Genomic DNA, 27883 nt, shown 5'->3' on the forward strand with positions numbered 1-27883 from the left:
AATTAAATGCTCATCCTAACTAGTGTAATTACTATCGGTCAGCACATAGAAAGATGTTACAGAATTATTGACTACATTCTCTATGTTGTACGTTCACCATCTCCCCCCAAAATTAAAAGGTATTTTATTGAATAATATTCAACATAATTGAAGTTGTACTTCGTAATTAAAAGAAAATATCTGTTAAGACAGAGTCTCAACTGAAAATTTAAATATAAATTAAGTCACCATTTAAAAAAAATATATGGGGTATTCAACAAAATATTAGCAAACCAAATTCAAAAATACATTAAAAGGATCATACACCATGACCAAGTGGGATTCATCCCAGGGATGCAAGGATGGTACAACATTCGAAAATCCATCAATATCATCCACCACATCAACAAAAAGAAGGACAAAAACCACATGATCATCTCCATAGGTGCTGAAAAAGCATTTGACAAAATTCAACATCCATTCATGATAAAAACTCTCAACAAAATGGGCATAGACGGCAAGTACCTCAACACAATAAAGGCCATATATGATAAACCCACAGCTAACATCATACTGAACAGTGAGAGGCTGAAAGCTTTTCCTCTGAGATCAGAAACAAGACAGGGATTCCCACTCTCCCCACTGTTATTCAACATAGTACTAGAGGTCCTAGCTACGGCAATTAGACAAAACAAAGAAATACAAGGAACCCAGATTGGTAAAGAAGAAGTCAAACTGTCACTATGTGCAGATGACATGATTTTGTACATAAGAAAACCCTAAAGACTCCACTCTAAAACTACTAGAACTAATATCAGAATTCAGCAAAGTTGCAGGATACAAAATTAACACACAGAAATCTGTGGCTTTCCTATACACTAACAATGAACTAATAGAAAGAGAAATCAGGAAATCAATTCCATTCACAATAGCATCAAAAAGAATAAAATACCTAGGAATAAACCTAACCAAGGAAGTGAAAGACCTATACCCTGAAAACTATAAGACACTCTTAAGAGAAATTAAAGAGGACACTAACAAATGGAAACTCATCCCATACTCCTGACTAGAAAGAATTAATATCATCAAAATGGCCATCCTGCCCAAAGCAATATACAGATTTGATGCAATCCCTATCAAATTACCAACAACATTCTTCAATGAACTGGAACAAATAGTTCTAAAATTCATATGGAACCACCAAAGACCCCGAATAGTCAAAGCAATCCTGGGAAGGAAGAATAAAGTGGGAGGGATCTCACTCCCCAACTTCAAGCTCTGCTACAAAGCCACAGTAATCAAGACAATTTGGTACTAGCACAAGAATAGAGCCACAGACCAGTGGAACAGAATAGAGACCCAGACATTAACCAAAACATATATGGCCAATTAATATATGATAAAGGAGCCATGGACATACAATGGGGAAATGACAGTCTCTTCAACAGATGGTGCTGGCCAAACTGGACAGTTACATGTAAGAGAATGAAACTGGATCACTGTCTAACCCCATACACAAAAGTAAATTCAAAATGGGTCAAAGACCTGAATGTAAGTCATGAAACCATAAAACTCTAAGAAAAAACCATAGGCAAAAATTTCATGGACATAAACATGAGTGACTTCTTCATGAACATATCTCCCTGGGCAAGGGAAACAAAAGCAAAAATGAACAAGTGGGACTATATCAAGCTAAAAAGCTTCTGCACAGCAAAGGACACCATCAATAGAACAAAAAGACATCCTACAGTATGGGAGAATATATTTATAAATGACACATCCGATAAAGGATTGACATCCAAAATATATAAAGAGCTCACACACCTCAACAAACAAAAAGCAAATAATAAAATTAAAAAATGGGCAGAGGAGCTGAATAGACAGTTCTCTAAAGAAGAAATTCAGATGGCTAACAGACACATGAAAAGATGCTCCACATCACTTGTCATCAGAGAAATGCAAATTAAAACCACAATGAGATATCACCTCACACCAGTAAGGATCACAACCATCCAAAAGGCAAACAACAACAAATTTTGGCGAGGTTGTGGAGAAAGGGGAACCCTCCTATACTGCCGGTGGGAATGTAAATTAGTTCAACCATTGTGGAAAGCATATGGAGGTTCCTCAAAATGCTCAAAATAGAAATACCATGTGACCCAGGAATTCCACTTCTAGGAATTTACCCTAAGAATGCAGCACTCCAGTTTGAAAAAGACAGATGCACCTCTATGTTTATCGCTGCACTATTTACAATAGCCAAGATACGGAAGCAATCTAAATGTCCATCAGTAGATGAATGGATAAAGAAGATGTGGTACATATACACAATGGAATATTATGCAGCCATAAGAAGAAAACAGATCCTACCATTCGCAACAACATGGATGGAGCTAGAGGGTATTATGCTCAGTGAAATAAGCCAAGCGGAGAATGACAAGTACCAAATGATTTCACTCATCTGTGGAGAATAAGAACAAAGAAAAACCGAACGAACAAAACAGTAGCAGAATCACAGAACCCAAGAATGGACTAATAGTTACCAAAGGGAAAGGGACTGGGGAGGATGGGTGGGAAGGGAGGGACAAGGGTGGGGAAAAAGAAAGGGGGCATTACAATTAGTATGTATAGTGGCGGGGCGGGCACGGGGAGGGCTGTGCAACACAGAGAAGACAAGTAGTGATTCTACAGCATCTTACTATGCAGATGGACAGTGACTGTGAAGGGGTATGTGGGGGGAATTGGTGAAAGGGGGAGCCTAGCAAACATAATGTTCTTCATGTAATTGTAGATTAATGATACCAAAATTAAAAAAAAATAAATTTAAAAAAAAAGGCAAGAGGAATAATAAAATATACATATATGGTTTCATGACCTTTCCTGTGTAGGGTCTGATTAGAATCTCATGTGTCATTTTTGTATGAAACACAGTCTTTTCCTAAGGTCTACTAATGTAATTTTTGTTTTCTTAAAGTAAAAGAAGCTCTTAAAGATATTTGCAAAGCAATCTGAAGTTCTGTTGCAAAGTTTTTCACCCATACCTGACTTTTAGGTAATTCTTAAAAGAACCTCATCTCTCCAGATACGTAGCTTAGTTTTCATAAAAACAATTGCTTTTTCTCTTCATTTATATAATTTTTAAAATTAAATTATGTAATTACAGCAAAAATTACAACTGGCCTCCGCCATTTGGGAAGAATGGCAGTGGAATGCTGAAGCGAGCTCCCAGCAGTTCACAACAGCCAACTGGATGCATCTTTTCCCAGCGCTTTATTTATTGGCCTCATCTGGCTGGTTTACATCAGCCATGGTGGGAATGTTTATACCATGGATATCAGCAAACAGTATAAATCAAGCTTTTTTTTCTTCAGAAAGCTAGGTATTAAACATTAACCAGCATACCACAAGTACCGGGTATACCAGCAAACAGCCCACTGAATAAGACTCTTTAGAATGTTCTAGGCTTCAGCCAAGACATTTTTAAGAGAAATGGTAAAGTAGAATATGGTTAAGAAAGTTTCTACTTTAAGAGGGGCCAATGGAGATCAATAATTACTTTTTATGTCTTTTAAGTGTTACTGAGATGACAAACTGAATCACATTTTTCTTTGACAGAAGTAACATAATATTATTTATCTTTCAAATATTTAAGGAAGATAAACATCAGTTACAAATAGTATCTTTAGATATACCTTTATTGCGTATGTTTATCTCCTATAATTGTATCTTCCACAAATCAAAATAATTAGGAAGAAAAAAATAACATTTTAGCAAAATAAAGAAATGGAATAAAATTAGAGAGCAGGGACCAAACACGGAGATGAAGTAGAGAATAGGAATTGTAGATGAAGACAAGTGAAAGATGCCAAATAGTTAAATCCATTAATTATATCATTATTAAGTAAAGGAAGAGTTTAGAGTTGTGAAAATTATATAAAAATCAAGCTGTCTAAATATCATGGAATAAACCACCTTTTCATCTAAATATATGGCTTCCAAGGAAATAAAGCATCTAAGTACATGGCTTTAAGAAGTAACAAATTATGACTAAATAGAAAGTTGAAATGTATTCTTTCTTAAGTAAGCTATCAGGTCTAAAACCCATAGATTCTATATTCTTACCGTTTTGTGATCATTCACAATCATAAGTTCCAAATATTTCATTTCTTCAAACACACCACGAGATGGCTGGAGAAAATAAAAATACCTAGTTATAATGGTAGTGAATATAAAATATCTCTGATGTTGGCTATTAAGCTGTAGACTGAATTTCAGAACTCTTTGCCTCCTACTTATAAACACCAGAAACTTGATTGAAGAAATAAAAAGAATTTATAAAGTATGGGTAAACATTCAAGTATTCAGGAAAGGATTATATTTAATTATCATTATAGTACTTATCAAGATAGAGGACAGCCTATGTTGTTTTTATATGACTTTTATGTAAAAATAGTCCAGAGAAAATGTACATTATAATTCTGTTAAAATAAATCTCAATTTCTTTGGCATTAAAATGTGATTAAAAAATTCATATCTATTGAAGAGTCAAAGAATATATTTAAAACTCATTTAATAAAAATAGCACAGTACATCTGGAACAGGTATCCATGTAGTCAAATAGAAACATTAAGTCAATGGAGTGAAATGCTAATAACAATATATTAATTCTTAACCACACAACTTTTCAAAGAAACAAACACTGATAATTACTATTTTCTAAATCTTCTAAAATTTTATTATTATTAAACAATCCTTTAAAAGCAGGACTAAGTTCTTTAGCCATCATTTGGACTTTTTTTTAGTAGTTGGAAAACAAAATTTTCTTTATGTACATGGTCACTGGTCAGTTTATATTTGGTAAGAGTGGACTGTAGAGAAATGTCAGTAGCCTATATAAAATTTATTAATACAAAACACATCTTCAAGAGTAAGCAAAAAGAAATTTCTAAGTATAAAAAAAATCCGTAATCACCATAATACAAAGACAGCTCATAAAAGAGAATAATTTAACCTATAACTAAGTTTTTGATGGCAGATGGTCTAATTTCACAAAGCAATACATTCAGCAAAACATTAACTAAAATGTACAATTTCTAGTATAATTACTCATTAAGTTATCTAGTAAATTACCATGTAATCTATATGCTGTGGAATTAATTCTCAGTTACATAGCATTCACCATGTAATTACTAGACAGTCCCCACCATTACAGCTTTCTAATCTATTATGAAAAAGACTAGGAACATAATTTCAGTAACAAAGCCCTATACATTTATCAATACATGGGAGCTATACAACAGTTGTTGATTATATAATTATATGATTCTTGTTTAGTAACTAACATGATACTAATGGTCAGAGAGATTCATTCTGTTCAGAAAAACACATCCAGCTTCAAAATTTGGTGTACCAGTTTTTACTTTGAAAGAAATACAAATAAGAGTAATTAGACAACATTTCAAAACTTACCCCTGCTCCCTACTTTTTTGCTAACGGAAATGTTTTGTTATGGAAGGCATATTTTAAAAAGTCTGCTGTGCTTTCAATAAAAAAAACCCCTGCAATTTTCATATGAAACACTTGGAAAATAAAGCTAAAACAATACATTCCTTTTATGATATCAGAGTTCATAGAACACCATCATCGGTTTATATCACCAACAGGAATAACTGAATAAAAAAATTGCCTGTAAGACTCAAATATACCTCTAAGACTCAAATCAGAGCAGGTTTTGGTTTGTTGTTTTTGTTTGTAAGAGGAAGCTAGCCAATCTAAACTGCTATAGGTACCCTTAGCTACTGGGTGATGACAGGCACAGTATGCCACTGAGTGAAATAGCCCCACCCATGGCTCAATGCCACACTCACATTCACTGCTCGCTTCCTTCTCCTCTTCAGCCACTTTAACTCAGATAGAAAGGGCCACCGGGCATTGCTTTCCATACCTGTGTAAAAGAAAAAGGAATTCTGAAATTTATATTTGACTGCATTTCAATGGGAATGTTTTAAAAATATTATGTGAAGGAATAGTGACATTGATAGCAATGTCATCTCAAAACCAAAATAAACTAAGGAGAAAAAGTACATCAATCTTTAAGCATTTCACACTCTTGCGGTCACAAATATAACTCAATCTGTAATTCTCAAATTATAACTTAAAGTTCAACTATAATTTTCTGCCATACATCATCAAAAACATAATGAGGTGTTCAAGGCTTATTAGAATAAGCAGAATGACCTACAGCTACCTGACCCACAACATCTGAAAATTTAAGAGAATTCTACTATGCTTAATTAATGTTAGAATTAAAAACAATGTATGGCATAAGCTTATGCATAATTAAAGACTCTGTCATTAATATACAGAAGTAACACTGCATACCCCAGTAATCCAAAAGCAGCTTTTGCCAGCAACGGCATCTTAGATGCCTTAGGACCAGAATGTGAGAGAGAGAAGAGTGGTAAACTGCCAGGGAAATTTAAGGACAAACCACACTGTAAATCACTCTTAAGTTTGGCCATATCCTCTGGTTCTTAATGCAGCTTCTTACTTCGGTCTTTCCATCAGAAACAACTGCCCATGCCTCATCACACGGAACACAGTTCACTGCTGACAGATACTGCTCACTCCAGATCTCAGAGCAAAGCCTCTTTGCAACAAGCCTATGTGTCTACTGGGTCCCATCAAAGTCGTGGCTTCTATTACGTAAAATATAATGGATATTATTAAAACTCACTGAGATTCTTCATTTGCTTAGAATATTGTCCTGCCAAGGTTTTCTGGATCACATGTGGTCGGCCTGTGCTTTTCTGAAATGAAAACAATTGTAGACAATTAAAAAGCAAGATGTCATCAACCGTCTATGGGACAGTGTTAGAACTTTCTCTAAGATCCTTTCTAAAATAAGAACATTTATACACTAACGTTCTAGCTATGAAAAATGAAAAGCTTATGTGATATTGAAAACTTTAATTTTAAATAAAATAGAGCATCATGCAATTATTCCAGTTTAGAGAAAAGCATAGTTTTATTAGCTACTCTCAAACCTTAGCTTTCTTCAAAGCAATGAATGAGAAATTGATAAGAAAAACACAAATGGTCAATGAATATGTGAAAAAATAGTAAGTAATACTTCTTCAAAATGCAAATTTAAAAAATTCATTTTTGCCATCAAGTTGCACAGTATTTTAAAAATTATAATAACCATAGCTAACTACTGTTACAAGGCAAAAAGCACTTTCATACACTGCTAGTAGACTGGTATGTAGTTCAGAGAGAAATTTAGTAATATCTATCAATGACCTTGAAGATATTCATATCCTTTGCCCCAGAAACTACATTTCTGAAATGCCTTATTTCCATTGTTATTATTAATATTAGCTTCCATTACTGAGTACATAGTATGTGCCAGGCACTGTGGATGTACATACTACCCAATTTAATCCTCATAAGAATGCCATACAATACATATTTTATCTCCATTTTACAAATAAAAATATTGAGGCTCAGAGAGATGCATTACTGAGTTAAAATTATATTACAAAATAATGATCCAATTAATTTTTTAAATATGGGAATATATCATTGAACTGGAAGATTACACACTGAAAAGTGAAGAGAAATTTCTCTTAGAGATGGATGAAGCGTAGTTACTACTTATTTTGCTTTTCCAAATTTGCTACAATGCATTAGTTTTATAATCAGAAAAACAGTTACAAAGAGGTGTTCTTAATAGATACACAAAGACTTACAATATTTAAGAGTTTTGCTATTCATTTACTACTTAGAGATAATATGAATTATCATTAGAAATATTCCATTCATATCACTTGACTTATTGTAAGCATACTAAAATTAATAATAATAATCTAAACATCAAAAACTCTAAATTTGAGTACAGTAAACTCTAGTAACAGGTGAACAGATACCTAGAATAATGAAACTCACAACTGGATTAGCAACACAATTTTAAAAATTGCCTAAGTTTCAAGCACTGTTCTTTTCCCTCTACCCATGATGAATATGAGGACATATTGTTACATGAACTAAAGGTAGGTGGCAAGAAGGAAGGCAAAAAAGAAAAGCCATTAAGCACGTAACAATCAGACCCTGAAGAATATGGTATGGGTATAACAATGCAAAGCTAATGCTCTAAGCATTAGGATAATAACAGTTAATTATAAATCTTTTCAACCATTCACTAGACATAGTCACACACATTTATTAATTCATCAAATCTGCAAGGTTGCCCTATTTGGATTTCATGGAAAAATGATCTCATATTATATATTTAAAAACACTAAGGCTTAGGGAGCTTTAATTTTGTTTTTGTTTTGTTCTTTGTAGTTTAGGGTTTTTTTTAAAGGTAACAGTGCCATTAATCAATGTCAGAATTCAAAGTCAATTTTTTGCTGAATGAGTCAATAATTTGCTGTATATAGGTTAAGTATCTACCACTGGAATAGGGGCAAACATTTAATCAAAATGATTTTTTCCGGGTGAGATTTTCTTTGCTATCTGGTAACTTTTATGCTTACTAGTTGAAAAATAATACAGGTTTACTAAAAAATTAACCATTTAATGAACTAAAGAACTAAATATAAGACATGAAGCCATAAAACTCACAGAAGAAAATACAGGCAAAAATCTCTTAAACATAAGCATGAGCAATTTTTTTCTGGACACATCTCCTTGGGCAAGGGAAACAAAATAAAAAATGAACAAGTGGGACTACATCAAACTAAAAAGCTTCTGTATAGCAAAGTTCACCATCCACAGAACAAAAAGCAACCTACAGTCTGGGAGAGTATACTCTTAAACAATTTCTCTGATAAGATGTTAGCATTCAAAATATATAAAAAACTCATATACCTCAACACCAAAAAAAAAACCAAATAGCCCAATTAAAAAATGGGTGGAGGAGCTCAACAGATACTTTTCTAAAGAAATACAGATGGCCAACAGGCACATGAAAAGATGCTCCACATTGTTAATCATCAGGGAAATGCCAGTCAAATTACAGTGAAGTATCACCTCAAGCCAGTCAGAATGACCGCTATCCAAAAGATAAGAAATAACAAGTATTGGAAAGGATATGGAGAAAAGGGAACTTTTCTACACTGTTGGTGGGAATGTGAATTGGTGTAGCCACTGTGGAAAGCAGTATGGAGAGTCCTCAAAAAACTCAACAGAGAAATACCATACAGCCCAGTAATCTCACATCTAGGAATTTACCTGAAGAAAACAAAACCCCTGATTCAAAAAGATACATGCACCCCTGTGTTTACTGTCACATTATTTACAATAGCGAAGGTATGGAAGCAACCAAAGTGTCCAATAATAGATGAATAAATAAAGAGGAGGTGGTACACATACACAGTGAAATATTATTCAGCCATAAAAAGAAAGAAATCCTGCCATTTGTGACACCATGGACGGACTCAAAGGGTATTATGCTAAGCGAAATAAGCCACGTGGAAAAAGGCAAATATCATATGATTTCACTTATTTGTGGAAACTAAAAACAAAACAAAACAAAATGAACAAAACAGTAGTAGACTCATAGACACTGAGTAGTGAAGGTGGTTACCATTGGGGAGGTGTTGGGGTGAGTGGTTGATAACTGTGAGGGGGATAAAGGGGCAAAAAAATCAATCAATATAAATTGGTCTCAGAGATGGTAAGGCAGCATGGAGAATATAGCCAATGGTTCTGTAACATCTTTCTAGGTTGACAGATTGTAAATGTACTAGTTGGAGGGAGGATTTAAAATGTGGTTTGAACCACTGTATTTTATACTTGAAAACAAGATTGTGTATCAAATAATACTTTAATAAAAAAATTAATGACTTAAAATTTAATGGCTTTTCTACCTCAAATTTGAAATTTACCCCATAGTCATATATACATTGCCACCATAAAGAAGATAAATGTTTATCTGTTTGACTATTATTATCAATAAGCTAAATGACTAGTACCTGTTCCAAATTTATTTTATCTATATTTGAAATCTCTAAAGATAAAAAATACTTTTCTGGGCGGAGCCAAGATGGCGGCTTGAGTAGAGCAGTGGAAATCTCCTCCCAAAAACACATAGAGCTATGAAAATATAACAAAGAAAAATCTTCCTAAAATAGAGACCACAGGACACAGGACAACATCCAGACCACATCCACACCTGCAAGAACCCAGCGCCTTGTGAAGGGGGTAAGATACAAGCCCCAGCCCGGCGGGACCCGAGCGCCCCTCCCCCCGGCTCCCGGCGGGTGGAGAGAAACCGGAGTGGTTTTTTTTTTTTTTTTTTCGGCGAGCGCTTTTTGGAAGCCTTAGAGGGACGGGCCCCCGTTGCTGGGGAGGCAGGGTGGCGGGACCGGTGAGGAGGTGCCTGGGAACGGCGCCGGAGGACAAAGAATATCCCGCGTTTCTCCCTGCGAGACCTGGGGGCGGGTGCCTGAGACCGGTGCCTGAGGACGGAGGAGGTCGCGCGTTTTTCCCCTTTTTTTTTTTTTCTCTTTTTGGCGAGCGCTTTTTGGAAGCCTTGAAGGGACGGGGACCCCAGTGCTAGGGAGGCACGGTGGCGGGACTGGTGAGCGGGTGGCTGGGACCGGCGCCTGAGGACAAAGAATATCCCCCGTTTTTCCCTGCGGGACCGGTGGGCGGGTGCCTGAGACCGGCACTTGAGGACAGAGGAAATCGCGCGTTTTTCCCCTTTTTTTTTTCTCTTTTCTGCGAGTGCTTTTTGGAAGCCTAAAAGGGACAGGGACCCCGGTGCTAGGGAGGCAGGGCGGCGGGACTGGTGAGCGGGTGCCTGGGACCGGCACCTGAGGACAAAGAATATCCTGCATTTTTCCCTGTGGGACCGGTGGGTGGGTGCCTGAGACCAGCACCTGAGGACGGAAGAAATCGCGCGTTTTTCCCCTTTTTTTTCTCTCTTTTTGCCGAGTGCTTTTTGGAAGCCTTGAAGGGACAGGGACCCCGGTGCTAGGGAGGCAGGGCGGCGGGACTGGTGAGCGGGTGCGTGGGACCAGTGCCTGAGGACAAAGAATATTGAGCGTTCCTTCCCTGCGGGACCGGTGGGTGGGTGCTTTTTGGAAGCCTTGAAAGGACAGGGACCCTGGTGCTAGGGAGACAGGGCAGCAGGACCAGTGAGCGGGTGCCTGGGACCGGCACCTGAGGACAAAAAAAAAAAAAAAAAAAAAATTGCTTGTTTTTTCCGTTTTTTTCCTTTTTTTTTTTCTCTTTGTTTCTGTTCCCTCTCTCATTGTTGCTGCTGTTGTTTTGGTTTGGAGAGTGCTTTTTGGAAATCTTAAAGGGGCAGGACAGGTCACTTAGACCAGAAGCAGGGAATCTGGGGATCTCTGGGCACTCTAACCCCCTGGGCAGCAGGGAGCACAGAGGCCCCTTACGGAGATAAATAGTCTCCTGGCTGCTCCCCCTCCAACGGGGCTCCACCATTTTGGAGGAACAGCCCCAGCCAGGCCAAGCCCACAGCAACAGCGGAGATAAACCCCAAAGCAACTGGGCAGGAAGCAGAAGCCCTGTCTGCGCACAGCTGCCCAGCACAAGCCACTAGAGGTCGCTATTCTCCCAGGAAAAGGCTACAAACCAACAAGAAGGGAAGCTCTTCCAGCGGTCACTTGTACCAGCTCTGCAAACTATCTCTATCACCATGAAAAGGCAAAACTACAGGCAGACAAAGATCACAGAGACAACACCTGAGAAGGAGACAGACCTAACTAGTCTTCCTGAAAAAGAATTCAAAATAAAAATCATGAACATGCTGACAGAGATGCAGAAAAAAATGCAAGAGCAATGGGATGAGATGCAGAGAAAAATGCAAGAGCAGTGGGATGAAGTCCGGAAGGAGATCACAGATGTCAGGAAAGAGATCACAGAAGTGAAACAATCCCTGGAAGGATTTATAAGCAGAATGGATAAGATGCAAGAGGCCATTGAAGGAATAGAAGCCAGAGAACAGGAACGTATAGAAGCTGACATAGAGAGAGATAAAAGGATCTCCAGGAATGAAACAACACTAAGAGAAATATGTGACCAATACAAAAGGAAAAACATTCGTATTATAGGGATACCAGAAGAGGAAGAAAGAGGAAAAGGGATAGAAAGTGTCTTTGAAGAAATAATTGCTGAAAACTTCCCCAAACTGGGGGAGGAAATAATCGAACAGACCATGGAATTATACAGAACCCCCAACAGAAAGGATCCAAGGAGGACAACACCAAGACACATAATAATTAAAATGGCAAGGATCAAGGACAAGGAAAGAGTTTTAAAGGCAGCTAGAGAGAAAAAGGTCACCTATAAAGGAAAACCAATCAGGCTAACATCAGACTTCTCAACAGAAACCCTACAGGCCAGAAGAGAATGGCATGATATACTTAATGCAATGAAACAGAAGGGCCTTGAACCAAGGATACTATATCCAGCACGACTATCATTTAAATATGATGGTGGGATCAAACAATTCCCAGACAAGCAAAAGCTGAGGGAATTTGCTTCCCACAAACCACCTCTACAGGGCATCCTACAGGGACTGCTCTAGATGGGAGCACCCCTAAAAAGAGCACAGAACAAAACACACAACATATGAAGAATGGAGGAGGAGGAATAAGAAGGGAGAGAAGAAAAGACTCTCCAGACAGTGTATATAACAGCTCAATAAGCGAGCTAAGTTAGGCAGTAAGATACTAAAGAAGCTAACCTTGAACCTTTGGTAACCACGAATCTAAAGCCTGCAATGGCAATAAGTACATATCTTTCAATAGTCACCCTAAATGTAAATGGACTTAATGCACCAATCAAAAGACATAGAGTAATAGAATGGATAAAAAAGCAAGACCCATCTATATGCTGCTTACAAGAAACTCACCTTAAACCCAAAGATAAGCATAGACTAAAAGTCAAGGGATGGAAAAACATATTTCAGGCAAACAACAGTGAGAAGAAAGCAGGGGTTGCAGTACTAATATCAGACAAAATAGACTTCAAAACAAAGAAAGTAACAAGAGATAAAGAAGGATACTACATAATGATAAAGGGCTTAGTCCAACAAGAGGATATAACCATTCTAAATATATATGCACCCAATACAGGAGCACCAGCATATGTGAAGCAAATACTAACAGAACTAAAGAGGGAAATAGACTGCAATGCATTCATTGTAGGAGACTTCAACACACCACTCACCCCAAAGGATAGATCCACCGGGCAGAAAATAAGTAAAGACACACAGGCACTGAACAACACACTAGAACAGATGGACCTAATAGACATCTATAGAACTTTACATCCAAAAGCAACAGGATATACATTCTTCTCAAGTGCACATGGAACATTCTCCAGAATAGACCACATACTAGCTCACAAAAAGAGCCTCAGTAAATTCCACAATATTGAAATTCTACCAACCAATTTTTCAGACCACAAAGGTATGAAAGTAGAAATAAATTCTACAAAGAAAACAAAAAGGCTCACAAACACATGGAGGCTTAACAACATGCTACTAAATAATCAATGGATCAATGAACAAATCAAAATAGAGATCAAGGAATATATAGAAACAAATGACAACAACAACACTAAGCCCCAACTTCTGTGGGATGCAGCGAAAGCAGTCTTAAGAGGAAAGTATATAGCAATCCAGGCACACTTGAAGAAGGAAGAACAATCCCAAATGAATAGTCTAACATCACAACTATTAAAACTGGAAAAAGAAGAACAAATGAGGCCTAAAGTCAGCAGAAGGAGGGACATAATAAAGATCAGAGAAGAAATAAACAAAATTGAGAAGAATAAAACAATAGCAAAAATCAATGAAACCAAGAGCTGGTTCTTTGAGAAAATAAACAAAATAGATAAGCCTCTAGCCCAACTTATTAAGAGAAAAAGAGAGTCAACACAAATCAACATAATCAGAAATGAGAATGGAAAAATCACGACAGACTCCACAGAAATACAAAGAATTATTAAAGACTACTATGAAAACCTATATGCCAACAAGCTGGAAAACCTAGAAGAAATGGACAACTTCCTAGAAAAATACAACCTCCCAAGACTGACCAAGGAAGAAACACAAAAGTTAAACAAACCAATTACAAGCAAAGAAATTGAAACAGTAATCAAAAAACTACCCAAGAACAAAACTCCGGGGCCGGACGGATTTACCTCGGAATTTTATCAGACACACAGAGAAGACATAATACCCATTCTCCTTAAAGTGTTCCACAAAATAGAAGAAGAGGGAATACTCCCAAACTCATTCTATGAAGCCAACATCACCCTAATACCAAAACCAGGAAAAGACCCCACCAAAAAAGAAAATTACAGACCAATATCCCTGATGAATGTAGATGCAAAAATACTCAATAAAATATTAGCAAACAGAATTCAACAGTATATCAAAAGGATCATACACCATGACCAAGTGGGGTTCATCCCAGGGATGCAAGGATGGTACAACATTCGAAAATCCATCAACATCATCCACCACATCAACAAAAAGAAAGACAAAAACCACATGATCATCTCCATAGATGCTGAAAAAGCATTTGACAAAATTCAACATCCATTCATGATAAAAACTCTCAGCAAAATGGGAATAGAGGGCAAGTACCTCAACATAATAAAGGCCATATATGATAAACCCACAGCCAGCATTATACTGAACAGCGAGAAGCTGAAAGCATTTCCACTGAGATCGGGAACCAGACAGGGATGCCCACTCTCCCCACTGTTATTTAACATCGTACTGGAGGTCCTAGCCACGGCAATCAGACAAAACAAAGAAATACAAGGAATCCAGATTGGTAAAGAAGAAGTTAAACTGTCACTATTTGCAGATGATATGATACTGTACATAAAAAACCCTAAAGACTCCACTCCAAAACTACTAGAACTGATATCGGAATACAGCAAAGTTGCAGGATACAAAATCAACACACAGAAATCTGTAGCTTTCCTATACACTAACAACGAATCAATAGAAAGAGAAATCAGGAAAACAATTCCATTCACCATTGCATCAAAAAGAATAAAATACCTAGGAATAAACCTAACCAAGGAAGTGAAAGACTTATACTCTGAAAACTACAAGTCACTCTTAAGAGAAATTAAAGGGGACACTAATAAATGGAAACTCATCCCATGCTCATGGCTAGGAAGAATTAATATCGTCAAAATGGCCATCCTGCCGAAAGCAATATACAAATTTGATGCAATCCCTCTCAAATTACCAGCAACATTCTTCAATGAATTGGAACAAATAATTCAAAAATTCATATGGAAACACCAAAGACCCCGAATAGCCAAAGCAATCCTAAAAAAGAAGAATAAAGTAGGGGGGATCTCACTCCCCAACTTCAAGCTCTACTACAAAGCCATAGTAATCAAGACAATTTGGTACTGGCACAAGAACAGAGTCACAGACCAGTGGAACAGATTAGAGACCCCAGAAATTAACCCAAACATATATGGTCAATTAATATTTGATAAAGGAGCCATGGACATACAATGGCAAAATGACAGTCTCTTCAACAGATGGTGCTGGCAAAACTGGACAGCTACATGTAGGAGAATGAAACTGGACCATTGTCTAACCCCATATACAAAGGTAAACTCAAAATGGATCAAAGACCTGAATGTAAGTCACGAAACCATTAAACTCTTGGAAAAAAACATAGGCAAAAACCTCTTAGATATAAACATGAGTGATCTCTTCTTGAACATATCTCCCCGGGCAAGGAAAACAACAGCAAAAATGAGCAAGTAGGACTACATTAAGCTGAAAAGCTTCTGTACAGCGAAAGACACCATCAATAGAACAAAAAGGAACCCTACAGTATGGGAGAATATATTTGAAAATGACAGATCTGATAAAGGCTTGACGTCCAGAATATATAAAGAGCTCACACGCCTCAACAAACAAAAAACAAATAACCCAATTAAAAAATGGGCAGAGGAACTGAACAGACAGTTCTCCAAAAAAGAAATACAGATGGCCAAGAGACACATGAAAAGATGCTCCACATCGCTAATTATCAGAGAAATGCAAATTAAAACTACAATGAGGTATCACCTCACACCAGTAAGGATAGCTGCCATCCAAAAGACAAACAACAACAAATGTTGGCGAGGCTGTGGAGAAAGGGGAACCCTCCTACACTGCTGGTGGGAATGTAAATTAGTTCAACCATTGTGGAAAGCAGTATGGAGGTGCATCAAAATGCTCAAAACAGACCTACCATTTGACCCAGGAATTCCACTCCTAGGAATTTACCCTAAGAACGCAGCAATCAAGTTTGAGAAAGACAGATGCACTCCTATGTTTATCGCAGCACTATTTACAATAGCCAAGAATTGGAAGCAACCTAAATGTCCATCTGTAGATGAATGGATAAAGAAGATGTGGTACATATACACAATGGAATACTACTCAGCCATAAGAAGTGGAAAAATCCAACCATTTGCAGCAACATGGATGGAGCTGGAGAGTATTATGCTCAGTGAAATAAGCCAAGCGGAGAAAGAGAAATACCAAATGATTTCACTCATCTGAGGAGTAAAGGAACAAAGGAAAAACTGAAGGAACAAAACAGCAGCAGAATTACAGAACCCAAAAATGGACTAACAGGTACCAAAGGGAAAGGAACTGGGGAGGATGGGTGGGCAGGGAGGGATAAGGGGGGGGAAGAAGAAGGGGGGTATTAAGATTAGCATGCATGGGGGGGAGGGAGAAAGGGGAGGGTGGGCTGCACAACACAGAGAGGACAAGTAGTGACTCTACCACATTTTGCTAAGCTGATGGACAGTAACCGTAATGTGGTTGTTAGGGGGGACCTGATATAGGGGAGAGCATAGTAAACATAGTATTCTTCAGGTAAGTGTAGATTAAAAATTTAAAAAAAAAAAAAGAAAGAAAGAAAGAAAAGGGGGATTACTCCTTAACAGGATAAAACTATTGGTAAATCAAAGATCAACGCATGCTTTAAATATCCTTAATGTTGATCACTTAAAGGGTGTCAGATGATCAGCTATGGAGGTACTCTTTTCTGATAATATTCCTTTCTCTTAATTAAAAAAAGAAAAAAAAAGCAGTTACTGTGTGCTGACCTCCAATGAGTTCTGCACAGTGGTATAGAGGGCATGTCAAAGTGTGGGCAAAGGGTCTGTTTGTTTCTACGCAGAAGATCAAGGCCTAGCTTGGATACCCAGAAAATGAACTAAGATACGATATGAGGAGGTGCTTCCGGCATCAGCACTCTCTGGAGGACTTGTGCCGGGGGATGATCATCAAAAAGCCTCCACAGGGATCCGGACGATGCTGCGGTTGTGGCTGCATCCAGCCCACCGTCTCCTGGACTTGCCATAAGAAGGAGGAGGGAGATGTCTAGGCTGGCATGTGCATACAGTGAGACAACGAATTTGACTGGATCTGTACTGTTGGAACTCAACCAGGAGTTGGGAGGGGTGCAAGTTGTAGCACCCCAAAATCTCATGACTATAGACTATCTATGGTTAAAAGAACATATGGGATGTGAACAGATCCCAGAAATGGGCTGCTTTAATTTGTCTGATAGTTCAAGTACAGTTGGACAATATCCATCATATCATAGATAAATTTTCACAAATGCCTAGGGTGCCTAAATGGTTTTCTTGGCTTCACTGGAGATGGCTGGTAATTATAGATTTGCTTTGTTTATGTCACCGTATTCCTATTATGTTAATATGTGTGTGCAAATTAGTTAGTAGTTTAAAACCTATACATACTTAAGGTACTATACAAGAAGATATGTCAAAGAAATAATCAATCCTCCCAAGTTTCCTTCATATGCTACATCTATAGCTTTTCTTCTTCCTTCCTAATTACAAACCTTAAATAGAATTCGTGCCTCATATCGAATTTACCGAGTATCATAATTCCTCCAGGTGGTAAAGATACCTCGAGACAAGTGCTGGGCATAGAAGCCACAGGGCATAAATCTGCAAAGAAGTAAAAAGCTAACCTTTGCAAACAATATGGCTTCTCTCTCATTTACCAACTTTACATTTCCCTGTATGGCCCCGGAAGATGACTGGTTAGCCAGAGACGGGTAAGATTCCTCAAGGGAGGAACAACCTAAGACAGGCACAGTCGCAGGGGGGCCATCAGGTGAGAATTTGGGGATCAACAGAGGTGAGGCTCAGAACCTCACCCCCCCTGCTTTGAGAGAAATCTTCTGCATCCGTGGATGTCTTGCTGCCCTTGTCTAGCCTGGATTAATACTTAGTCCATAGGCACACACCTGATCATCTGATCATCTATATTTGCCTTCTTACAGCACTAAACTATGTTTTCTACCTTTATCTTGCATCTACCTACCACTTCAGCATTTTATTAAAAATAAAAATAATAATAATAATAGGAGAAATGTGGGATCAACATATAAATCAAGTACAAAAATCAAATGAATATTCATATTTGACCTGATGGTTTATAGGTCATATTGCATGATCAAAACCGAAAGTTTCTGTGATGACTGCCCTTGTACTGTTCACCATGTAAGAATTTATTCACTCTGTAAGAATTCGTTCACCATGTAAGAACGTGTTCGTTATGCTTCAGAAGATTGGAGACTGACGAGAATTAGGCTTGAGATGGATTAATGATTGTACATTGAGCATTGACCCCCCTATACTGAATTTTATTGTTGTTAACAACCATTTGATCAATAAGTATGAGATGCCCTCTCAAAAAAAAAAAAAAAAAAAATACTTTTCTGCTCCCCATCAAATGATTTGTTCTGATTCTACTCCTCCCAAAATACTATTTTTTCATTATCAGTTCTTTTTTACTGACATGACTTCCCTCCTACTACCTCTCAGTCTCTTCATTTCCTAGCATTCTCCCTCTGTCTACTCCTCTACAACCAGGTTGAGTTCCCTGGACTTCTTACAACACACTAGGAAAACTCCTGCCTCAGGGCCTTTGCATTTTGTCTTCTCCTGGAGTTCTTCCAGCCCCCCTAATTTCTTGAAAGTTGTCATTCAAAATGATCGTCTTATTATGCCCTTCCCTAGATAGGTAAAATGAAGGTTTAACTCCACCTTCCTGGCTTCGTTTTTTCTCAACATGTATTACTATCAAACATACCGTATGTAATTACTTAGTCATCCTGCTTACTCCTGTCTGCCCCAGCAGACTGTACACATCATTAAGCCCCAGGTCTGTCTGTCTTGTTCCAGCTTTACCCCAGCACCTATATACTACCTAGCATGTGGTAAGCCCTCATCACAATATTTGATGAATATACAACAAATTTTAAATTAGGCTGCATTCTATTAGTGAGCAACACTATTAGAGTATATGATTTCTTTTCCTTCATCCAGTTTTATTGAGCTATAATTGACACCTAAAATTGTCTAAGTTTAAGATGTACAACACAATGATTTGATATACGTGCATATTGCACATTGATCTCTACAACAAATTTAATTAACATCCATCACCTCACAGTTAAAATTATTTTCCTTGCAATGAGAACTTTTAGGATGTACTCTATTAGCAACTTTCAAATATAGAATATCATTTACTATAGTCACCATGCTGTACATTACATCCCCAGAACTATTTATCTTATAACTGGAAGCTTGTACTTTTTGACCACCTTCACCCATTTTCCCACTGGTCTCCGGTAACCACTAATCTATTCCGTTTCTATGAGTTCATTTTTTTGGATTCTGCATATAAGTGAAACCATACAGTACTTGTCTTTCTCTGACTTATTTCACTTAGCATAACACCCTGGTGATTTCTTGTCTAGGTTGCTGGCCTGTGCATGATCTAAATGTTATTTTCTTCCCTATCTCTACAGAAAATGAAATATTACATAATGTAATCACAGCTCAAACCCAGAATTTCCCCTCTGAAGATTCTAAGACTCATAAAACTTAAGTATATGCTTACGGTCTTCTAAAGAAGAAGTGGGAATAAAAGCCAGTTTAAAGGAAAAGATGTTGGTCAATATAAAACAGAATGTCCTCTTTGTTCTCTATACAGATTGGAAAGAACTGTCCTTTGCTTCAGAAAACCTAGGTTCATTACCTCTTATCATCCCTTACTGATGTGTGGCCTGTTATGTGGCCCCGATGAGAAAAACGACTTTTGTTTTCCTGAGCTGCTGCCTAAGCATTTTACAGTATGATAAACCTGTTCACACTCTGAGTTTGGACATTTAGATAAGGACTTGAATTTAGGATTTTCACCCTAAATTTGCTTTTCCCAGGGCACCCTTCAAAATAACCACTTAGAATCAAGTCCAAGGGAAAAAGTGAGTGACTTCCACCCCCAACTGCCTTACAACAGGCGCTTGCTGCCTGCTGTTTCCTGATTGCTGGTAACTTGGGACTGAGAACAGACTGCTCTTCTCCAGCTCACTGTGCCCCTCTCCTCCACTTCTGGGATCCGTAAGTAATGAATCTTACGGCTCTCCTTCCTCTGTGTGGGTGTACTGAAACTGCACTTCAGTCAAAACGACCCTGTGGGTTTCACTTCCCCAGAGCGGGAGCTTAGATGCTACAGGAACTACCTGCAGACCCGATGTTGGTGGCTTGTGCCCCTTATTCAGCCGGTCATAATGTGCATGTTCTTAACTCAGTACACCAGCTCCAGCTTCTCAACACATCTGGGATGTGCTACTTAAGCCTCAAACTCATGGTATCATTCTAAGCTTGACATAAGGTAGTATGTACTAATGCCTGTTGAAATCTACATTATGTTCTCTTTTTGCTCAAAGGCAAAGATGCTGGAAGAATAAAACACCGTAAGGAGACTGATGTCCAGTCAGACTTACCTCATCATGAATCAGCTCCAGTGGTGCTATCATATACACGAAGGTATTATCTTCAAACATACCACTGCAACACAAGAAACCAACAAGGAAAGAATTAACAAATTGAGTCAACCGTAAGAAGTAGTAAGTGTGCTTCATATTTACTGTGTCTTTAAAAAAAAGGACTGTGTCTTCAAAAAAAAAGAGTATATCTGAACAAATGCCTGTATATTGCCCCAAATCTAATGCACTATGATCCCAGCATTGTCCTATTCAACATATAAGCTACAAAAGGTGTAAAAGTGTATACTAAGAGCATCAAATTATACTGATATGATTAATTTCTGACACTAAATGGGAATATTAGAGGATTAATCTGGGACAGAACTATTCATGCAAATCCAATGTCATCTATCACTATAAGAAAAACACATAAGAATAGTCTAAAAGCACCTGATTCTGAAGAGGCAAACAGAAGTATCTTTATGCTTGCAAATTGTGTATTTCCATCAATATGATTCAGTGTTTCAAATCACTTTAATTTTGACAGATGCAGGATATTTTTTATAAAGCTCAAAGATAAAATCTTCAAAATCCTTCTTTTTCATATGGCCACCAGATCTTTATATGCAGTGTTACTGTGTTTGGATCTAAAAGGGGCCAACAGATGTTTTCCTAGCACCTGCCTCAAAGCCAATGCCTGAGCTCGGCTCTCTGGTACCCCATCCTCACTGGCTAACACCTGCTTATCCTTAAGTCTAATCTGACTCACGTGTCCTCTGTCATACACCTCTAGGAAACCTTTCTGAACTAGGTTCAGTCATCCCATAAGTCTCTGTCCTTCCCCTTCACAGTACCTGCCAAAATGGCAATTAAATATTAATCTGTGGAATCATTTGTTTAATCTCTGACTCTCCTGAAAACTAAGTGTTAAGAGAGCAGAGACAATGCTCTCAGTGTTCATCCCTCCATAACCAGCCCCTAACACAGAACTGGCACAGAAGAGTCACTACAATAAATTTCTGTGAAAGAGAACATGGAAAAGGTGAATGGATGGAAGCAAGTTCATTCTCCCATGGAGAGTCCCACATACTGAAGTCCATTGCATGTCGACACAGCAGCCCTAGAGTCCTTGACGCCTCTGATGCTTCCTTGGTAGTAACAGTGCTCTCCACCCTACAATGCAGAAGAAAGTTTAACCGATTAATTATACTTTCTGCACTGTGATTCAACCTTAGGGGTGCTTCTAAAAAGCTAAAAGAAATGCAAAGATTGTCCTAGAAACTCCTTCTGGTTGACATGAAATCTCAAAGAACACTAGGCAATATTTCAACTTTTCTAGAAGGAGCATATGTATATCAAGTTTAATAAAAGAGAACAGGTTTTAACAGGAATAAGACACTGATGCAACTGGTACAACTTACATACCTGTCTCACACGTGTAAGGGAGTAAATACTTATCAGATATTATATGGAATATGGCCTCTACCTAACTGAGGAAAGACCCCCCCCAAAGGTGTTATTAATAATCATTTTTCATAGAAACTACATAAGACCTTATTATTTGTTTTTTCTACCTTTTAAAATTAGTTTAAAAAATTTTAGAAATATATGTGAACTTAGTTTTCAAAGTCATAGAGTAACTACAAGGCCTATTTTTAAAAACACAGCAGTACCTTTCTCCCTCTCTCCCCACCTCTATGGCAATCATTTTTAACTTTTTTAGCTATTTCTTCTGTTGTTTACCTATGTATTTCTGAACGGAAGAGTTATACTGTTATGTCCTGATTTATTTCACTTAAGAAATAATCTCCCTAACACAGAATTTTGAAAACCCTTCTTGTCTCTGATACACATCACCAGTTTTTGGTTAAATTAACATTTAGTGTTATAATTATGCAAATATTGCTCACAGATGTACCATTGTGATTATACTTTCCTTCTTGCTCCACTTTTAATTTTTTTAAGAATCTTTGCTTCACTTTCTCATTTGCTTATTTTTCCATGTACTGAGCATTTACATACCCTCCATTATCTAGAATTATCTACAACTTTTCTCGTAAGGTCAAACATATTAGGTAATTCATCATGTCAACTTGTTCCTGGAGACACCCCTCTTGTCTCCCTTTGACCTCTGTCAGGCCCAGCCCACACCTGCCATCCAGGACTTCTTTACCATCATTCTGCGCATTCCTTTGCCCCCATCTATCAGGAATCCTAGATCCTGTGTCTTTTCTAATTCATGGTCTTACCCTTCCCTTTTATTAAGGCACATTCTCTGCTATTTTCTTGAAAGAGTGTTCATAGAAGATAAATTTTGTGAGAACTTACACCTGTGAAAATTTCTTTTCCTGTCTTCATACTAGATCAACTATTTGGGTGGGTAGAGAATTCTAGACTGGAAATTGTTTCCTCTCAGCATTTTAATGGCATTGTGCACAATCTTTTAACTTCTGTTGCTGTTAAGAATTGAATGTCATTCTAATGTTAGATATTTTCTATGAGTCTATTTTTCCCCTATCAATAAGACTTCAGGAAATTTTGTTTATTCCCATTTTCATGAAATCTCAGGGCATGCCTTGATGTGGGTCTTTGTTTATTCATTGTGCTGGGCACTCTGTCACACCTTTTAATGAAGGAACTGCATGCACTTCAGTTCTAGGAAACATATTACTCCTCTGATAACTCTCTCTTTTGCATTTTTCTCTATAAGCAGAGCTTTTCTACCAAAGTGGAGAAAGGATGGTCACCTGGCTTTATGGGGTATGGAGTAGATCAGGAATTTAAAAATGCTCCATACAGACTTTCAACCAACCTTGCTGTCTTCATGCACCTTCAGTTCCTGTGCCTTTGTGGGTGAAGTGACATGATTTCACTTGCTTCCTCTTGGTTTCCACATATTGGAACTTTGCAGAGTAGGAAAGGCTCAAACCTGTTACCCCTCATCCATCTGCTCTCTATCCCCTAAGATTTTATGGACCTTCTCATATACTGTCTTTTCCTCTCTTTGTTTTCATCCCTGTGGGTTTATATCCTTTTTTATTCCTTAACTGTTATTTGAGTGGGTTTGGGAGGGAATAATAGTAAATATAAGTGTGGAATCCACATTGTTTAGCCAGAAGTTACCTATTTATTTTCTTAAATAGAATATACTGAACACACTTTTACTTTTATTGATGATTTACAGTCATTCTGATCACTGCTCATTATGTATTACAGTAGCCTCAGAGGTCATTTAAAGCACCTAAGATATTCATCAACACATCAAATGACCACTCCCTAACCAACTCCATTCATTTCCTCTTAATAACTACAATACAAATTTTAAAGCTGATTGTCTAAAGTTGGTATTATAACCCTGTTAATATTTTATAAAGGGTTGCTTTGTAAAAGGTTTAATTCTCTAAAAGCAACCTTGTATACAATATTGACTTGTATATAGTATATCAAGTTTTACTTGCATATTCAACATGGGAACTTATAAGAAAAAAAGATATCACACATCTCAGCAATTTGAGAATCCAGGCCAATATTCTGCAATTAAATTTCAGGCTCTTCACATGATTCTAAAAACAACCATAAGGAACTGTAAATTCCATCAAACTAGCTATTTAGCACTTGGTATCACACCAAAGGCTATCTTAAGTCAGTTGATTATCAGAAGTGCATAGCGAACTGTCATATTTACTTGACCTTTCTATGAAAAGCTGTATTTTCTAGATTTTTCCAAAAATATTCTTTTTTTCCACAGAAAAGATTTCTGAGTCTTTTGTTAGATTTTAGTTCCATTCACTTTCATCAGAAACTGAAGCCTGGTGAGGCTCTCTCAGCATCACGTAAAAGTCATTGCTAGTTATTTCGATTAAGGCAAGATATTATCTCAAGGAACTATTTCAGTTGCCTGTATATTTGAGTGTATATTGAGATCACCATATTTTCTGGACCTTAAATGAGACTTCAAGTAATATCCAATCTCTGGTGTTAATCTTCAACAGAAGCCTTAAACATATAAATTATGCAGTCATATTAAACATACAAGCAATTTGACAGGCTCTAATTTAGTATTAATATTAGTAGTATTAGAGGATCTCTGAGTTTCTTAATACTAAATTTATGCCAAGTTTTTAAGAAAGGATTCCCAGAAAAATACTATTTGGCAACTCTCCAGATCTAGGCAGCATTCTGTAAATACTACTGCAAACTAACATCTTGAGGTAGTTTGTATTAAAAAATCCTAGTTGAAAAGAGGCATTCAGGTAAATGGTGACATGGGACAGTCAGCTCTGGGGATGCTTTCCCCCAAGGACCTAGCTATCTTGAACACTCACTATCGCACACCACTAACTCCATGTAAAGATAAGGGGACAGTCACCAAGGGCTAAAAGGCTCTGCAAAAGGCAGTAAAAAGCCAGATTGAATCCCGCATCTTCAGGCCCTAAGGTAAGTATTTCCTTCTCTAGTCAGCAGGGCCTCAGACAGTTCAAGAGCAATAGCCAGTGACTTCGATATCACTACCTAACAGTGGGTCACAGATCTGTGACTAGACAAGCAGCAGGCAGGAGAACCAAGAAGGGCTCATTTGGCACATGACAAGTCTGTGTGTGTCCCCACAGGCATCAACATTTTCAGATTCAAAACTGTCCATCAGTTATTTAAATTCAACAGGAATTGGCATCTGATGTAAGTTATTGGCTAGTCAAAAGAACTTAAAAATCCAACTTTCTCAGCTTGCCACTTCCACAAGCCAGACAATGTTCAAATAATGACAACTTTGTCCCACATGGTTGCCAAGCTCAGAACCCCATTGGAAATCACCATGCCACTATTGCAAATAATGAAACACTGAATGTGTATCCTTTAAAACACTTCTTAATCAAAGTGGCTGGGGATAACAACTCTGAGTCTGTGATTATAACCTAGAGAGGATAAAAAATTTGGTTCTCTGGTATCATCGATCAAAAGACAAAACAGTTTTATTCTACTCACTTTAGATACAACCTATTGGAAATAGGACTGTATTGGAAAGAGAACCTATTGTTTCAACTTAATTTGTTATAAGATTGCCCCACTTTTGCGTGTTTACTTATCTCATCTGCTACAGTAAAGTTCAATCAGCCAATTCTTATTATCTTCATTGCTTTAGAAATTCACAAACCTGGGCATTACAGTGACCAAGCACTGATGTTTTCTATGAACTCCTGAATGTCTAAATAAACATTTAAAAGAAACTGCATAGAATTTAGCTCAGAAATATGTGTATTTTGATATCTCAGGTTCTTTATATAACAATGGAATATGATACTATATTTAAATGATTATTCTATATCCATATCATTAAATACTTCAAGCTTATCAATCATCAGGATGTACTAATCTATTTAATAAATCAATGGACTGGTAGCAAAAGAGGAAAAGATATCTATAATTGGACACATATGCCTGAATTTGAATACTGAAGAAAAGGAAATGAAAAAAGAGTACTTTAGAGAATCAGTGAACTTGAGACCCAAACACCAGTTTAATTATTTATGTGGACTAAACTCAATGGCAGGGGGTGGGACGTTTAAGTATTAAAACAGGCTGTATCAATGCTATATGTATTTTTAATAGTTCATACAAAATTACACTATTCAAACTTAAAATAGCTTTGTGAGATGCCAGCGTTGTCTATTTTCTTGACTTCATAGGGAATTTTTTTAACTTCCCAGCCAGGAGCAGTGCCACAGAGGCCTACTCCTTCTGGACAGTGGACAGACTCCCCCTGTTTCTTGACAATCCCTGTCAAGAAACCTTCATGGAAAAAGTGAGCTTGCACTGAGCCATAGGGATGGTTTGATAAGGAAAGCACAAAAAAAAGTTCTAAGAGGGCCATGTGATTATAGTGATAAAGAAAATAACAAAGGAAGGACTTTCACCTGTTTGGTTGACTGATGGACATCCAGCACCTGGAACAGTGACTAGATCAGAGTAAGCTAAATCAACATCTTTTTAATGAGTGACTAAGAATGGCTTCTTCTGAGCCTAAGTGGCAAGCCTAATTTTAAGGAGAAGAGTCATGTTTGTGGGTAAATAAACCCCCATCACCCACCTGAGGGTTTTTTTTTTCTTATGGCATGTCATTGACAAATGATAAAAACTCACTCTTTTAAGGAGGACAGTTCAGTGGTTTTTAGTATATTCACAGAGTTATGCTACCACCATGACTAATTCCAAAATATTTTCATTACCTCAGAAGGAAACTCTATACCCATTAGCAGTCACTCCCCATTCCTCCTTACCCTTCAGCCTGGAGCAACCATCAATCTACTTTTGGTCTCTATGGGTTTGCCTATTCCGGCAAGTAAAGTAAATCATTTCAAGTAAATGGAATCACATAACATGTGGTTCTTTGTGACTAGCTTCTTAACTTAACACGTTTATAAGATTCATCCATGTATTGGTACTTTATTACTTTTTATGGCTGAGTAATATTCCCTTATGTGGATATACCACCTTTTGTTTAGTCATCAGTTGATGGACATCTTGGCGGCTTATACTTTTTTGCTATTATGAATAATGCTGCTATGAACATCCATGTACAAGCTTTTGTTTGGAAGTATGCTTTCAATTCACTTGGATATATACCTAGGAGCAGAACTGCTGGTAAGTAAGGTAACTATGAGCTTGACCTTCTGAGTTTCCCAAAGCAGCTCCACCATTTACATTCCTGCAAGTATATGGGGGTTCCAGTTCTTTACAGCCTCACCAGCACTTGCAATTGTCCAGCATTGTGATCATAACTATCCCAGTGGCTGTGAAGTGTTAACCACCAAAGTTTAAAACCAAATGAGAGAGTTACACAGGACTGACACGGAGATCAAAGTACTATGTTCATTTCTGACAGCACTGCGCCAGAGGAAGCAATTAGCTGAGAAGCCAATAGGCCTATGATGCTACAACCCTGAGTTAGCTAGACTTACCCACCCAGGCACAGACACAACGGGACAGCACAGCTTCCCTCCAAACACACACACACACACACATGGGCTGCCTCTGTACAACTGAAGAGCATGGAGAAGTAGAGATAATGTGCTCTTCCTACA

At 37.6% G+C, this 27883-nt stretch overlaps 1 protein-coding gene across 7 annotated transcripts in view; it reads right to left on the reverse strand.

Annotated features, from left to right (window-relative positions):
• ADAM23 (ADAM metallopeptidase domain 23) overlaps positions 1-27883 on the reverse strand; it is a 179714-nt gene that overhangs the window by 70242 nt on the left and 81589 nt on the right. For all 7 annotated transcript variants that reach the window (XR_012123597.1, XM_073218278.1, XM_073218280.1 and 4 more), the window contains exons 5-9: positions 21895-21977; positions 20823-20886; positions 6716-6788; positions 5847-5923; positions 4102-4167 (exon numbers count right to left, since the gene is read on the reverse strand). Coding sequence is in view for 6 of the 7 variants with exons in the window: in XM_073218278.1 (XP_073074379.1) it covers positions 4102-4167; positions 5847-5923; positions 6716-6788; positions 20823-20886; positions 21895-21977 (363 nt within the window). In the remaining variant the exon portion in view is untranslated. The remainder of the gene's footprint in view (positions 1-4101; positions 4168-5846; positions 5924-6715; positions 6789-20822; positions 20887-21894; positions 21978-27883) is intronic.

Source organism: Manis javanica, chromosome 12, assembly GCF_040802235.1.
Source record: "Manis javanica isolate MJ-LG chromosome 12, MJ_LKY, whole genome shotgun sequence".
Lineage (NCBI taxonomy): Eukaryota > Metazoa > Chordata > Mammalia > Pholidota > Manidae > Manis > Manis javanica.